General features: G+C 38.9%; 2 protein-coding genes across 2 annotated transcripts; one reads left to right on the top strand and one right to left on the bottom strand.

Annotated features, from left to right (window-relative positions):
* Positions 1-204: 204 nt before the first annotated feature.
* On the bottom strand, positions 205-4,366 carry LOC121646500 (extracellular calcium-sensing receptor-like). Its single transcript, XM_041995517.1, has 8 exons — positions 4,161-4,366; positions 3,446-3,740; positions 3,054-3,343; positions 2,539-2,841; positions 1,765-1,978; positions 1,405-1,626; positions 1,188-1,311; positions 205-1,109 (listed from the first exon to the last, which is right to left on the bottom strand). The coding sequence occupies exons 1-8, from the start codon at positions 4,265-4,267 to the stop codon at positions 205-207; spliced, it is 2,460 nt and encodes an 819-aa protein (XP_041851451.1). The 5' UTR covers positions 4,268-4,366.
* An 801-nt stretch (positions 4,367-5,167) lies between these two features.
* On the top strand, positions 5,168-14,401 carry LOC121646148 (extracellular calcium-sensing receptor-like). Its single transcript, XM_041995018.1, has 9 exons — positions 5,168-5,211; positions 9,110-9,319; positions 9,421-9,715; positions 9,820-9,906; positions 10,050-10,319; positions 10,660-10,935; positions 11,108-11,335; positions 11,425-11,548; positions 13,563-14,401. The coding sequence occupies exons 1-9, from the start codon at positions 5,168-5,170 to the stop codon at positions 14,399-14,401; spliced, it is 2,373 nt and encodes a 790-aa protein (XP_041850952.1).
* The last annotated feature ends 4 nt before the right edge of the window (positions 14,402-14,405 follow it).

Below are 14,405 nucleotides of genomic sequence, written 5' to 3'. Positions count from 1 at the left end.
TTATTTAATATGTTCAGCACATAAATAAAAATAAACATTTGACAAAACAACAGCTGAAAGTGTCATTTATAAATTGCAGTGTTTAACTCAGCAAGATATAGAGTAAAAAGTTTAGCTGACCAATAAATGTAAGCATATCAAACTGCAGTATATTTAATGTGCCATTTCATCATCTTCTTGTATTATTTCTGAAGTTTTGATGTGCTACAATTGATTTTTCTTCATCAAATGCTTCTTGGTGTTTTTCTCTGGCTGGAATAATATGATGAAACACTTTGGAGCAAAAAGGCACAGAATTAATCCAAAACTGGAGGCCAGAATAGCAAATATCTCCACAGCCACAGTAAATTTCCCAGGAGAGCTGACATATGCTGGGATGAAGGTGATCCAAACAGCACAGAATATCAACATACTGAAGGTGATCAGCTTGGCTTCATTAAAGTTATCAGGGAGTTTCCGAGCCAAGACAGCTAACACAAAGCAGAAGAAAGCCAGCAGACCGATGTACCCAAGCACGGCCCAGAACCCGACAGCAGAACCTAACGCACATTCCAGAATGATCTTCTCCCTGTATGTAGTGAGATTTTTCACTGGGAAAGGAGGGCTCACAACCAACCAAATAGTACATATTAAAACTTGAATAAAGGTGAAAGAAACTACAGTCATCCTTTGCTGTAGAGGACCAAACCATTTGATCATGTTATTACCTGGAAGCGTAGCTTTAAAAGCAATTAAAACTACTATAGTTTTCCCAAGAACACAAGAAATGCAGAGAACAAAGGTGATGCCAAACGCTGTGTGCCGCAGCATACAAGACCAGTCAGAGGGCGCCCCGATGAAAGTCAGCGAACATAAGAAACACAGAGTCAGAGAGAAGAGCAACAGGAAGCTCAGCTCAGAGTTGTTGGCTCTAACAATGGGAGTTGTCCTGTGATGAAAGAAAACAGCTGCTGTTATGATGGCCAGACAGGCGCCACCAACAGAGAATACAGCCAGGATGATTGACAGGACTTCATCAAATGAAAGAAACTCCACAGGTTTGGGGAAACAGGTGTTTTTCTCTGCATTCGGCCAGAATTCCCTGGGACAAGGGAAACAATCAGGAGAGTCTGAAAAACACATGAATAGTACTGTTAACATTCACATATGTGATGTTTCATATACACATGGAAAACATGTTATTTTACCTGTAACATTACTAATCTCTCCCTCAGGACAGGGTTTACAGTCATAGCAGCAGATGGGTTTTCCTTTCTGCAGCACTTTATGAGTTCCTGGGAGACACCCGTCAGTGCAGACTGATACCGGCACCTGTCACAGAGACACAAGCAAAAGGAATATTTTAAAAGTTCTGCAACACAGATGTTACGAAGCAGCTCACCAGCAGTTCATTAGACTGATTACTTGCATGCCACCATCCATCCAGGTTAGGTTTCTGATGATACGAAACTCTTGACCTATTGGCATCGAAGCATCATAGAACCCGACTGTCACTAACTCAATAACTCCACTCTTATTCTTCTGCCAGTTGATCAGCTCATACAGAGCCGGTGGATCCCCATTAGCATCAAATGACACTACATAACCATTCCGGGAAAAGTTGACTTTCTTCAGCTCAGTTAAAACCTGTAAAGATGATGTGCAAACAAGAAGCAGAAGATAGAAATTAAATGTCAACCAATGTCATTATTACATTTTCATTTAGAAATAAGTTAGACTACAGGTAAAGAAAGAGAACAGGGGTGACTTTTCTTTTTATCTGACCTGTCTGGACTCCAACCTGGTGTGTTTGTTGCACTGGGTTGTGAAATTTGTTCTCTCACACACTGCATTGTGAATAGCATGTGCTATTGCATAAACAGCCTTGTAAACCATGTTAGTGATTCTCAACTGGGATGTATCAGTGTATGGTTTGTGGAGCATCTTTATGTCTTCAGTTCCATCGCAATCCTTTTTGACTGCAGCAGCACCTACAGAGACACAATGACAGAAGCCGGTGTTTCAAACTCTAAAAGACATATTGTATCAATATCTTTATATCTGATGTATTTATGTAAAAAGGCAAGTATACATATATGTTCCATTTTAATTAAGAAGTAAACTTAAATTAATTTTATTATCTTTCTTCAACTGAGTGTGAGTTTCCATCAGAGGGAACACCAATAGACAACTGACACAACAATGAAATATAAGAATGACTTTAAATGGTTAATACATACTTTTTTGTGACTTTATCACATCACATTTGAATTCTTGTCAAACACAGACTATTTTATAGCCTTGTAATATAACTTAAATGATAGTATATTGTAATTATAGCTTGAACCTGTTAGAATTGGCTAGAGGAAGTCTTTAAAGGTTGCTACATATTTAAAAATAATAAAACATATTTTGACCTGTTATCATACAAAATAAAAGATCCATAAATGGAGATTTGCTGGTAAACACAATGCTTAAAGAAATACATGCATGAACACGCATGTTGAATGTTTTTTTTTTCTCCACAAATAGTGGTGATATGCTCATTCTACAGTGCATTTCTCACTTTTTTCCAGAGTGCAGTTGAATACACCCTCCCAGAACTCAGTAAGTATTGGGGAGGCAGCCACTTCAGAAGGAGAGAGATCCATCAGGAAGTCTCTCAGACCTGGGATAACAAATCCTGGAATACCAACTCCAATGGCTCCTACACAGAAACTGAACCTCAGGAATTGTGGGTCTGCTATCCACGACTCACTGCCTATCCACTGATGAGGTGGAGGGGGGTCCCGGGCCAGTTCCTCCAGCAGGACCTTCATGTCTGCTGCGGCTGCAAAGGCCACGACAACCTTAGCTGTTGACCTGCAGAGAAATTATAATATGTAACATTAAACTAACATGCAGCATTTTCTGTTATATGTAATTTATCTGTTTGCGTGTTTTACTCATTTTCAAGACATGTCATACTACTCAGACAATTAACTAAATACTAAACGTGTGTTATACTCATTTCATAGTTTGCTCTGCAGAGTACCAGTGCAAAAACCACAATGCAAAATTAGTGATATGGCAACCTGCGGATGGCATCAGCTACTTTCTGGATCTTGCTTTGTGGGTCGTTCCTGTAGAAGGCTTCAGAGTATTCCACACAGATCCCCTCTCTGTATGCTGCTTTAAGAAAAGACGCCATGCCATTATTGCCATAGTCAGTGTCCGAGCGGACAGCACCTATCCAAGTCCAGCCAAACTGTTTCACCAACTTGGCCAGCGCGTCAGCTTGGAACCGGTCGCTGGGAATAGTTCTGAAGAAATTCGGGTACTGCTGCTTATCTGACAGGCAGGCACAAGTGGCAAAGTGGCTCACCTGAAACAAAACATGACAATCTAGTTCTTTAAAGTAATATAAACAGAAGTAGTCAGAAGCATATTTTTAAAAAAAAAAGTTAAAAATGTTCAGATTATTTACTTGGGGGATGTTAAAGGAGCTGATGATGCGTGAAATGCTGATGGATGATGAAGATCCAGTATCAGCTACAACACCCATCACCATTCCAGATTGAGAACACTTATCACCTGTGTGAAACACAGGGTCCTGTCCGTTGGAGAGCCGAAATGCCACGCGCACAGCCATGGTCACTGAGGCGCACGAGTCGTGGATCTGATAACCAAGCCTGATGCCTGGCAGTAGCTCTGTGCTGTTGTTAATCTCCTCAATGGCAAAAATCATTGCACGAGAGAAGAGCAGTTCACGACTGTTAATGCTGCACACAGATAAAGGTTATGTATCACTGTTTTCATACAAAATAAGGTCACTTCACCTTTTCTCAAAAACATACAACAAAGCAGAGCTGCGGCCTGGATTTGTGCAAGTTTTTTAATTTGCTATGGGCCAAAAGGGATTATTGAATAATTAAATTCTAAGTTTAGGACTAGATACCAGTGCACCATTCCAACAGCCCCTACAGCTGAAAAATAATCATTTAAATATTAAATCTGGATGACCTGCAAAACAGCTGCTGAACAAAGTTTTGATTATTAAACACAAACATGTCCATTTTAGTAGAAAGAAAGAAAGAAAGAAAGAAAGAAAGAAAGAAAGAAAGAAAGAAAGAAAATCATTACCCTTACAGCAGTCAACATGTTTGTTATTTTACAGTTTCTCATGCTTTCCTCTTACTAACCCGCCTGTGCAGCTTGGTGGCTCAGGCATGGTGATGTAGTCATGAACCATGATTTTCTCTATGTAGTGAATTGAGAAAACACCTCCAATAATGTAGTCCCCATCCATGGAGAACACTGGTAAGCGAGCAGTACCCTGCAGGCTACATTTCAATGATGAAGTCTCAGCAGTGACTCCATCATTTCCAGCCTCTCTCAGTCCAGTCCTGTACTTTAGATAAATCAGAGATTCACTAAAGGCAATAACTGAGTTCACCTGAAACAAACCTAGAGCCATTCTTAGGCCAAGAAAAAGAACCGAGGTCTCCATCCCTCTGGTGTCTGCAGGTGTGTCTTTTCCCAGGTTTATATAACCTTTCTATTGAACGTTAGCCTACTGTAAACAAGAAAGTGTGTGTCGTCACGTATTTTTTTTTCCTTCTTCTTCTTTTTCTTCTTAAAGTTATACTTTATTATTAAAGTTATATAACTTTAACTGTTTGGACCTGTGTCTTTCCACCTAAATCAACACTGCAATAAACACAAAATATCTCCCAACATTGCACCTTTTTGTGTCATAATACAGTTAAGTCTTACCTTTGTAATGAGTTTGATCATTCATTTTTCTCAAAATTTATTCTTCACACAGTATTTGAACATTGAATATTATTTTTCGAGACAAGAACAATACACAAAGTTCAGGTAAATGTCAAGCTATATAGACACTGATGTAGTCTTGCTATGATACTGCCCTCTACTGGACACCATATTAAAATTCAGTAATTGTATGAAAGTGCAACGATGGACAAATCCTTCTGTAATTGTTTCTAAATGTTTGGTGTTTGAAAATGCTTGATTTTTCAACTTCTTGAGGTTTTATATTTCTACAGCATGGTCATAACAGTATCTAGAAACATTATGAGGAAGCTAAGCTACTCTTGAAGCCCTTTTGTCTTTTTAATTGTTTGCAAAGGAAATGGATGTGGTACTTTGCTGAAAATGACTCAATCTTTTAGTTTAGACTGAGCTGATGGTTTATGCTCTGCTTTTCTTTTGTTTGTTTGTTTTGTTTTGTTCAGTGTTTTTCATTGTACAACACAGTTACTGTCACTTTTTATCCAGATGTAGTGGGGAGGGATGAATACTGCACTGATAAATTGTCACACTCTGCACACCAACAATGACTGAGCAAGATTAGAGCAGAAATAAATTCTTCAGGCCTCCGGTTATCTGTGTGCTAAATAACACCCCTGAAGTGCCAACATATTGGTATAGTATATGACTCTTTGACAGAAATTTATTTTACTATGAGTAAGCAGCAATCGGGATTAGATCGGGAAAGAGAAGTGCTCTTGGCATTCCTTTCTTTAAAAAAAAGAAACACAAACAAACTTTGGCCTGACGTGCTGTTAAAAGCTAAGGATTGATCAGAAAGGTAATTAGCAAGTAATTTCCTTACTGCTGGTGGTTGATAAAGTTCCATATATTCTTTTTTACAAGTAATCTTTTAATGGAAGTGCACTCTTATAACATTTCCTCCTCCTACAGTTGGAGCAATTTGGAAAACGTTCATGCTGCAGTTTTTGGTGTTAAGACTTTTAAAGTGCTACTCTAGAACTTTTGTTTGGCTACAGTAATACTATAGGATTACAACATTAGCTATAATGCTATATTGCACTTCTTGAAAATTGTATTTATGCAAAAGAAATCGCAAACAGTTTTAACTACACAACACTTCTCAAAAAGTGATGCAAATTATTATTAACTGTGGTGATATTATGTGTGTGTAAAATAACTGCAATGCCTCCACTTTTTTCTGTTCAGCAGTGATTACACTGTTGGTAAGTTGATCTTGCTGGAATTAGATAAAGTGTTGAATTTCTTTATCTACTGGTCTTTTTTCCCCATTCAGCCTTCAAATATTAAATCATGTTACACTTCTTTTGTTGAACACTTAATTGAGGCTTAAAAATTATTTGCATTCAATCCTTTCCACACTAAGGAAGTCTGCAGCGGTCGTGCTTGCTTCTTTTTTGTTTGGTTGTGGTTGTGATTTTTTTTTTTCTCATGATAACTGGATAATTTATCTTGGTATCTCAAGATAAAGTATCTAAGATAAAGTCTGACAAAGACTGAAATTGTGATGTGTCTGACAATGGACTTTTACCAATGACTGATTTACAGAATTACACATATACACCATAACTTTAACCCTTCTCAGCTGTCATGGAGTGTATTCTGATAAATGAGATAAAAAGATAAATTACTCTGTTGTTATAATTAATTATCCTCATTTTCTCGAGATAATGATTAACAAAAGAATAATAGTCAAGCACGGCTGCTCTCAGCTTTTGTACTACACAGCTCATAGTGTTCAGTAAAAGACAACACAAGATGATCTCCAGCTTTCAAGTGTAGCGTTAAGCGTCATTAAACATTAAAGATGTTTAATAAAACTATTAATTTTAATAATTTCTTGGAATTACTTTTTAATTTCCTCGTGGGGCACCACCACACAGATAGCTTTCCTAACCTAATGGCTGTGTGGACACCATTAGAGAACTAAATTAGTTAATTTAATAAATTAATTAATTCAAGCTAGAAATCAATCAGTTATCAATCAATCAGTCTCAGGACGCTACTAACGTGAATTCTTACGTCGAAGGGACCCATAACATGGTTCAAAGGAGAAGTTCACAATAACCAGACCAGTTTAGGATAAATATGGAATATTTATTACTAAACTAATAATGCATAAATAAAAAGGAAATATGTACAAAGGACTTCGCATGGAAAATGAATCAAACATTGTAAAATGCAGAATATGGAGTTCAAACCAAAATCTTATTTCAATGTGTCAGAATGAATGAAATGTTTGCAAGAAATGAACAAAAGTTAATTAACCTGCGGTGTTAATTAAACTAAGGTTCAGGACTGAAAAAGATCTCTAAATCCTAAAAGGAAAAAGGGAAAACTGAATCTCATCTGTTTAAACTGGAAGTTTAACTAAGATGTAGAACTACTAGGTCACTGTCAGACAACCAACCATTCTTGAGCAGAAAAGCAGAGAATTGATCCGAGCAGGACTCGTCCGGTTCTGTTTGGATCGAGCCGACTTACGACCGTTGTGGTGACTCTGATGGCAAGCGAGGAAGTTGGCGCAGATGGTTTGGATCCCGAGCGACTTCCAGAAGGCCAGAAGATGCGTCACGTGGTGGTCCGAAGGTTTGGATCAGGCAGCTCTGCGGATGTGGACTCTCCTGCGGCTCGGCTGGTGGTATCGATGATGGACAGTGAATGACTTGCGGTGATATGGCAAAGATGAAAATGTCCAGCTTTAGGTCAGTCCAAAAAAGATTCTGTAGCACTGGTTCTGGAGCTTTGATCAGCCTGTGTTAACCAGTTATCCAAGGTAAAGATCAAAATTTAGGATCAATATTAAAAGTCCAAAAGATAAAAAACATAGCTAAAGAAAAGCGAAATATTAGCTGGAAAAAAGTAATGAACTACGGAGTCCAAAAAGAGCCAAAAATTGTCAATCATGCATCTTGTATGCAGGCACAAACTTAAGTATTGGCAGTGATGTTCTTCACATCACTGCAAACTTAATTCTCTGGCAGCATCTCTCTCTCTCTCTCTCTGGCGTTCAGACCAAGTGTCCTAACTCTGGAAGAAAGCCATGTCTGGAGAGGATGGGTTGAAGGGAACTGGAAGTCCACTTGAGGAAGAGAGCGAAGGAGGACGAACAGAACTAACTAAACTCTTTGTTCTGAGTTCCTAAAGTGTTAGTTTTGAAGACCCACCCCATGGAGGGATGTGTGATCTTGTGGGTTGGTTTTGGGTCAGATAGCAGATACAGAGGGGCTGGCCTGATCATTTTGTAAAGAGTTATCAAATTAAACATTTTGTGAATATATCCATATATCCAAGTTACTAAAGCCTTAAATGAGACATCATTAAAATCCATCAGTGAATCATTGCAAAGACAAGAAAATAGTAAAAAGGTTATATCTCACACAAACACAGTAATAAAGTTTCAGGTCACCAATTAATCAAGCTTGTTGATTAAACCTTGTACAAAATGATAATGATTATATGCATGCGCATGGTATCAAGATAAAACACATATATATATATATATATATATGTATCTATTTAAATGAACATTGTTGACTAGTGAAAGTATGATCTTTTACTCTTCACACAAAGTCTTTGTCTCCTCTTGTGCTGGGACAGAGAGAAACAGAGAAAGACACTTTATTACCCTCTGGAATGCTAAGATAAACGTTTCTTGGTGTGTCCAGGTGTTCTGTTTCCAGTTAAGACTGCCTGAAAAAGGGGGTTTCTGCTTATCAGTTGAAGCAACACACAAATTTAGTAAGAAACAGTTTCAAAGTGGACATCTTGTATGAAGAGTTGTATCTGGGATCCTTTGGTTAACTAAAAAGCAAATTTATGTTGCAGAAGATTAAAGTTCAGAAATTTCCCAGGTCTCATAAATAACTTAATGAAGTCCTTCCCAGTCCATGTTGGGGAGAGTCGACCTTTGTTGACCTGTGGAGCTGGAAACCAAGTCATAAATTTGAGTCAGACCCCCACTTTGGGAGTGAGACTGTTAGTCTGTAAGGAGAGAAAATCCTCAGAGATTGTTTAATTCAGTCATAATTAAACAAAGGTTCCAATCTTTATTTTGAAGACACTGGAATCTGCTACACAAGAATGACACATTTAAGACTTACAAAGGATTTAAGAAAAAATAACATTATGTCAAATATCCTATAACATTATTTATTTCATCCATTTTGAATTATCATGCAATTCAGAGCTTATTTGGTATGAGTATGCCCTTCCCTAACTATGATGAAAGCCATCAAGGGAGATGGCCCAGCATATAAAATGACCATTCATGAAGATAACAAGCAGAGGTGTACTGAGATGCAGTTATGGGGACATTTCTCCACACATCTTTGTCCTTCTATGTCTGCTTGATCTTGATATCATCCTTTTTCTTGTCAGACTCTTCTCCTCTTTTTACATCTTGCAAATTGAGAAGACAGTTTCACCTCAATGAAATGCACTGGCCTGGTGATGTGATTCTAGGAGGACTGTTTGAAGTCCATTACACCTCTTTCTTCCCTGAGCTCACATTTACCTCAAAACCACATAAGCTCAGCTGTCAGGGGTAAGTACTACACTCATGAAGCAGACGACAGACAGAATAAATCACTGCTGCTTGTCTACATAGTTTGCTTTTTTGTGTTTAATTGTAACATTTCGTGTCAGCTTTGACCCTCCAGGATTTAGGCATGCTATGACTATGGCTTTTGCTATTGATGAGATCAACAAAAACCCCAACCTGCTTCCTAATGTGACTCTGGGATACAGCCTTTATGACAACTGTGCTACACTTGTAATTGGATTCAGTGCTGCGTTATCTCTGGCCACTGGTCGAGAGGAACAATTTTTGCTACAAGACAACTGTTTTGGTAGCCCCCCAGTGCTGGGGATTGTGGGTGATCCCTTCTCAACATTTTCTATTGCCACCTCTGATGTTATAGGTTTATTCAGATTGCCTCTTGTAAGTATTGTTACCTCAGTTTTAGCTGTGCTCAAATAAGAATTAAATGTTACATATTTGCTGGAGTCCTTTAATATGGATTTTAACTGCATGTTTCTTGAAAGGTGAGTTACTTTGCTACATGTTCCTGCCTAAGTGATCGCCAAAGGTTTCCATCTTTCTTTAGAACTATTCCAAGTGATTCTTTCCAGGTGAGACCGGTTAAGAAATAATATACAAGATAAGTTTAACAGGAAGTGCTGTATAAAAACCAAAGTACTATTTTTGTTTTGAGCTCAAAGACTGCATGGATTTAAACTAAGTATAATACCATTATTATACCTATATATTATAGGTGCATGCCATGATTCAGATTTTAAAACGCTTTGGCTGGACGTGGGCTGGTCTGCTGGTCAGTGATGATGACTATGGACTCCATGTTGCCCAGTCATTTCAAACAGAGTTGGTTCAGTCTGGTGGGGGATGTCTGGCTTACTCAGAGATTTTACCCTGGGGTGAAAACCAAGCTGAATTCAGAAGGATTGTGGAAGTGATGAAGAAGTCCACAGCTCGTGTGGTAATCGTCTTTGCACATCAGATACACATGATTCAGTTAATGGAAGAGGTATCTATCTATCTATCTATCTATCTATCTATCTATCTATCTATCTATCTATCTATCTATCTATCTATTATATCTATCTATCTCTCTGTCTCGATGGCCAGTGAAGGTTGGACATAAGTCGCTGATGACATCATCCCCATCTCATGCCGTTCTTGGGTGGCACGCTGGGTATTGCCATCTGTCGAGGTGAAATCTCAGGACTCAGAGATTTTCTTGAGAACTCGTCCTGATATCAACAACAACAATGAAAATAACATGGTAATTCATTTTAACTTGGAACTGTAGTTGCTTAGTTAAATAATGGGAATGTGTTTCAGACTTTTTTAAAATTATTTTTCAGGTAAGGCAGTTTTGGGAACATACTTTTAAGTGCAGATTTGCTCCACCTCCAGCTGGTTGGGTGGAAGCTGGTGGAGCTCTGTGCACTGGAGAAGAAGATCTTGAGACTGTGGAAACTGAGTTTTTGGATGTCTCAAACCTCAGGCCTGAGTACAATATTTACAAGGCTGTGTATGCACTGGCATATGCCCTTAATGACATGCTGCAGTGTGAGCCAGGGAGAGGGCCTTTTGATAGGTACAGCTGGGCTTCTTTACAACGACTGGAGCCCTGGCAGGTGTGAAGTCAATAGACACTCAGCCACTATTTGCACCTTTTCTAGAGGATAAGGCTGAAGAAATAAAGTAGCTTTAAAATATTATTGGGTATATGTGGACATCTGCATGACTTCAGTTCCGTTTTTTCCTTGGTACGATACTGATCTCTTTATATCTCACCTATGTCTGCAGCTCATGTATTACTTGGAAAAGGTCAACTTTACAACATCATTTGGAGATCAAGTGTCATTTGACAAGAATGGCGATGCTTTACCTATATATGACTTCATGAACTGGCTGTGGCTCCCTGATGGAGGAACTAAAGTTCAGAATGTGGGGGTTGTTAAAAAGACAACATTCAGCGGAGAAGAACTCACACTTGATGAAAACAAAATTTTCTGGAACTTTGACTCCAATCACGTCCATATTCATTTATTATTACTCAAACATAGTTCTGCGTAACCTCAGAGAAATGTACTGTAGAACAAATCTGATGAATATCTCCTCAGCTGCCTCGATCAGTGTGCAGTGAGAGCTGTCCTCCAGGTACCCGCATGGCCAGAAAAAAAGGACAGCCTAAGTGCTGTTTTGACTGTGTCCCATGTTCTGAAGGAAAGTTCAGTAACACAACAGGTGGGTATCAATGTTTTTATAGTGGCCATTTTTATCATCATCCATCCTTAGACATTGCTGTGTTCATAGAAGGAGTTTAAGAAAGTTACTAAAACTATCTAATATTAAAAAAAAATTAGGGCTGGGCACATTAACATATTATCGAGTTAATGCATTAGTTGATTAATGCTGTTCATTTTTTTTTTTTTTTTTTTTGCACGTTAACGCCTTTTTTCATTGTTTTATTTTTTCAAACCTCTTGTTCACTGGCCACATGCAGAGGCTTGCAGTCCATCTCTTCTACATATCTTGTCCTGCTGCAGCAGTGCGTCTGATGTAATCAGGAGAGAGCGGGCTTATTCAAGGAGTAGTACACCCTAAAACGTGTTTTTTGAGGTGTAAACAACATAGTATTACATAACTGTGATGAAAACCACATATATATTGCTGAAAAATTTGTAAGTTTTTAATTTCTTCAAAAAAATGGGATTTTGTCAGTAAAAACTGACTCATGCCGCCCCCTACAGGGTAAAACCATTTTTTTTCTTTTTTTCTTTTTTTTTTTTCCGTGATGTAAAGCTGTACTTCGTGCTTCTCTACATAACTAGAAAATTGTGAAAACCTCACAGCCCTCTGCTCTCCGGATGCAAATGGGCTGGTCCTTGCCTTGCAGGTATAGGAAACAACTCCCACCGACGCATATGAACAGGTGCTAACAGCTCAGACTGGTACAGTTCAGGACCACCTTGTTCTTGTGGCGCTGAGGGGAATCTGGAAGGGAAAAGTCTTCCACCTCAAATACCGCTCTGTGGCTTAGGTGCTTTGTGAATCTCGCTTTCCATCATGCTAGTGGCTGCTGAGGTGCTGTCTGTCAATCAGCCCACATCTCCCACCCCAACCCTTGTAGTTTCAGTCATTTTTCAATAGGCTTACGCAACAAGTAGAGTTGTAGGTGTAGTTACACTTTAAAATGAAATGTTTGTCCAAAGAAAAGTTCTAGAACTTGGTCATAAATGTGCAAAATTCAGCCCAAATGTATAAGTACAAAACAAAACAAAAAAGACACGCAAGACCATATGTCATACATTTGTCACGTTTATGAAAGCTGAGGGTTCCTCTTTCCTCAAAGGCCTCCGACAATATACGGCAAAAGGTTTTCCAGCTGCAGCTGGAGATGAAGACAACGGCACTGCTGCTACTGTACGCCGCTATTTAGTTTTGGGTGGTAGAGTATCTGCTTTAGCACGCTGTTGCTTTACATTGTTTTTAGTGACATTTAGTTCACGGACCTTGGAAGGCTAGGCGGGTGATTTATTACAATAAGCCGTTTCATGTTTGTTGTTGACGCTGTTAATGTTGGGAATTGCTTCTTGACACCTGGCAAGATTTCTCCCTCCTGAATCATCACTGACCTTTTCAAAAAATAATTTTAAGTGATCATACAAAGATGCTGTTGTGATCATTGAGGCAGAAGTGGAGCTGCTGCCTTCAGTGGATTTTGCCTCTATGTTTCACAATTTGGTGACGCATGCGCAGTGCAGTGTGGTGGCTGGTGTTGCCAGATTTTGCCTGGAAGGCTCCATGGAAATCTGGCACTTTTGAACAAACTTCAACTGTTGGAGGACGCCGTTTACAAACGCCAGAATGAGCACGCTCACAATAATGTTCATCAGGCAAAAGACAGTACGCTCAGTTCATGTTTACGCAAAATATAAATTCTTATCGTTAGAATTATGATTATTACAATTATGACTATCTGTATTGTGCCTGAACAATCATTCAATGAGGACTCAATGTTCAATGACATAATTGTGTCATGTCAGTGCTACTTAGATATGAAAGAAAGAAAGAAAGAAAGAAAGAAAGAAAGAAAGAAAGAAAGAAAGAAAGAAAGAAAGGAAAAGAATCAAAGAAAAAGAATCAAAGAACATCAACATTTTTGTTATTTGACAGTCTCATGCTTTCCTCTTACTAATTGATTTGGCTAATTATAAAGGAGACCTTTCTTCTTTTTTTTTCTTTTTTCTTTTTGTAGATTCTGTGGAGTGCATCAGTTGTCCAGAGGATTTCTGGTCCAGCACTCAGCATGACCACTGCATTCCTAAAATAACAGAGTTCCTGTCCTATCATGAACCTCTGGGTATCTGCTTGACAACTGCTTCATTGCTGGGAACATTTATTTGTACTGTTATTTTAGGGATCTTCACCTGCCACCGCAGCACACCTGTGGTACGAGCCAATAACTCAGAACTGAGCTTCCTGCTTTTAGTGTCACTCAAACTGTGTTTCCTGTGTTCACTGCTTTTCATTGGACGACCCAGACTGTGGACGTGCCAACTGAGACATGCAGCATTTGGGATCAGCTTTGTGCTTTGTGTGTCATGCATCCTGGTTAAAACCATGGTGGTGTTGGCTGTATTCAAATCCTCCAAGTCGGGAGGTGGAGCCAATCTCAAGTGGTTTGGTGCGATGCAGCAGAGAGGAACAGTTTTTGTTCTTACTTGTGTTCAAGCAGCAATCTGCACTGTATGGATTGCCACAGCCTCGCCAGTCCCCCATAAAAACACACAATACCACAATGACAAGATAATTTATGAGTGTGTTGTTGGGTCTACAATAGGTTTTGCATTGTTACTGGGCTATATTGGCTTACTTGCTGTCATCAGTTTCCTGCTTGCATTTCTGGCAAGGAATCTGCCAGACAGTTTTAATGAGGCTAAACTCATCACATTCAGCATGCTGATATTCTGTGCTGTGTGGGTGGCCTTTGTTCCTGCTTATATTAACTCTCCAGGCAAATATGCAGATGCAGTGGAGATATTTGCCATACTGTTCTCCAGTTTTGGTCTCTTGGTAGCGCTGTTTGTTTCTTAGTTTT

This window comes from Melanotaenia boesemani, chromosome 9, assembly GCF_017639745.1.
Source record: "Melanotaenia boesemani isolate fMelBoe1 chromosome 9, fMelBoe1.pri, whole genome shotgun sequence".
Classification (NCBI taxonomy): Eukaryota; Metazoa; Chordata; class Actinopteri; order Atheriniformes; family Melanotaeniidae; genus Melanotaenia; species Melanotaenia boesemani.
This window is presented reverse-complemented; position numbering and strand designations above follow the sequence as displayed.

What these genes read in the sequence shown, in the direction of transcription:
- LOC121646500 (XM_041995517.1), bottom strand. Translation starts at nt 4,267, where the DNA reads ATGGATGGGGACTACATTATTGGAGGTGTTTTCTCAATTCACTACATA. An exon ending in GTAGCTGATGCCATCCGCAG is followed by an intron (nt 2,842 to 3,053) that starts GTTGCCATATCA and finishes ATTTCTCTGCAG; the next exon opens with GTCAACAGCTAAGGTTGTCG. An exon ending in GGATGGATGGTGGCATGCAA is followed by an intron (nt 1,312 to 1,404) that starts GTAATCAGTCTA and finishes TCTCTGTGACAG; the next exon opens with GTGCCGGTATCAGTCTGCAC.
- LOC121646148 (XM_041995018.1), top strand. Translation starts at nt 5,168, where the DNA reads ATGGTTTATGCTCTGCTTTTCTTTTGTTTGTTTGTTTTGTTTTG. An exon ending in GTTTATTCAGATTGCCTCTT is followed by an intron (nt 9,716 to 9,819) that starts GTAAGTATTGTT and finishes GTTTCTTGAAAG; the next exon opens with GTGAGTTACTTTGCTACATG. An exon ending in AACGACTGGAGCCCTGGCAG is followed by an intron (nt 10,936 to 11,107) that starts GTGTGAAGTCAA and finishes CTATGTCTGCAG; the next exon opens with CTCATGTATTACTTGGAAAA.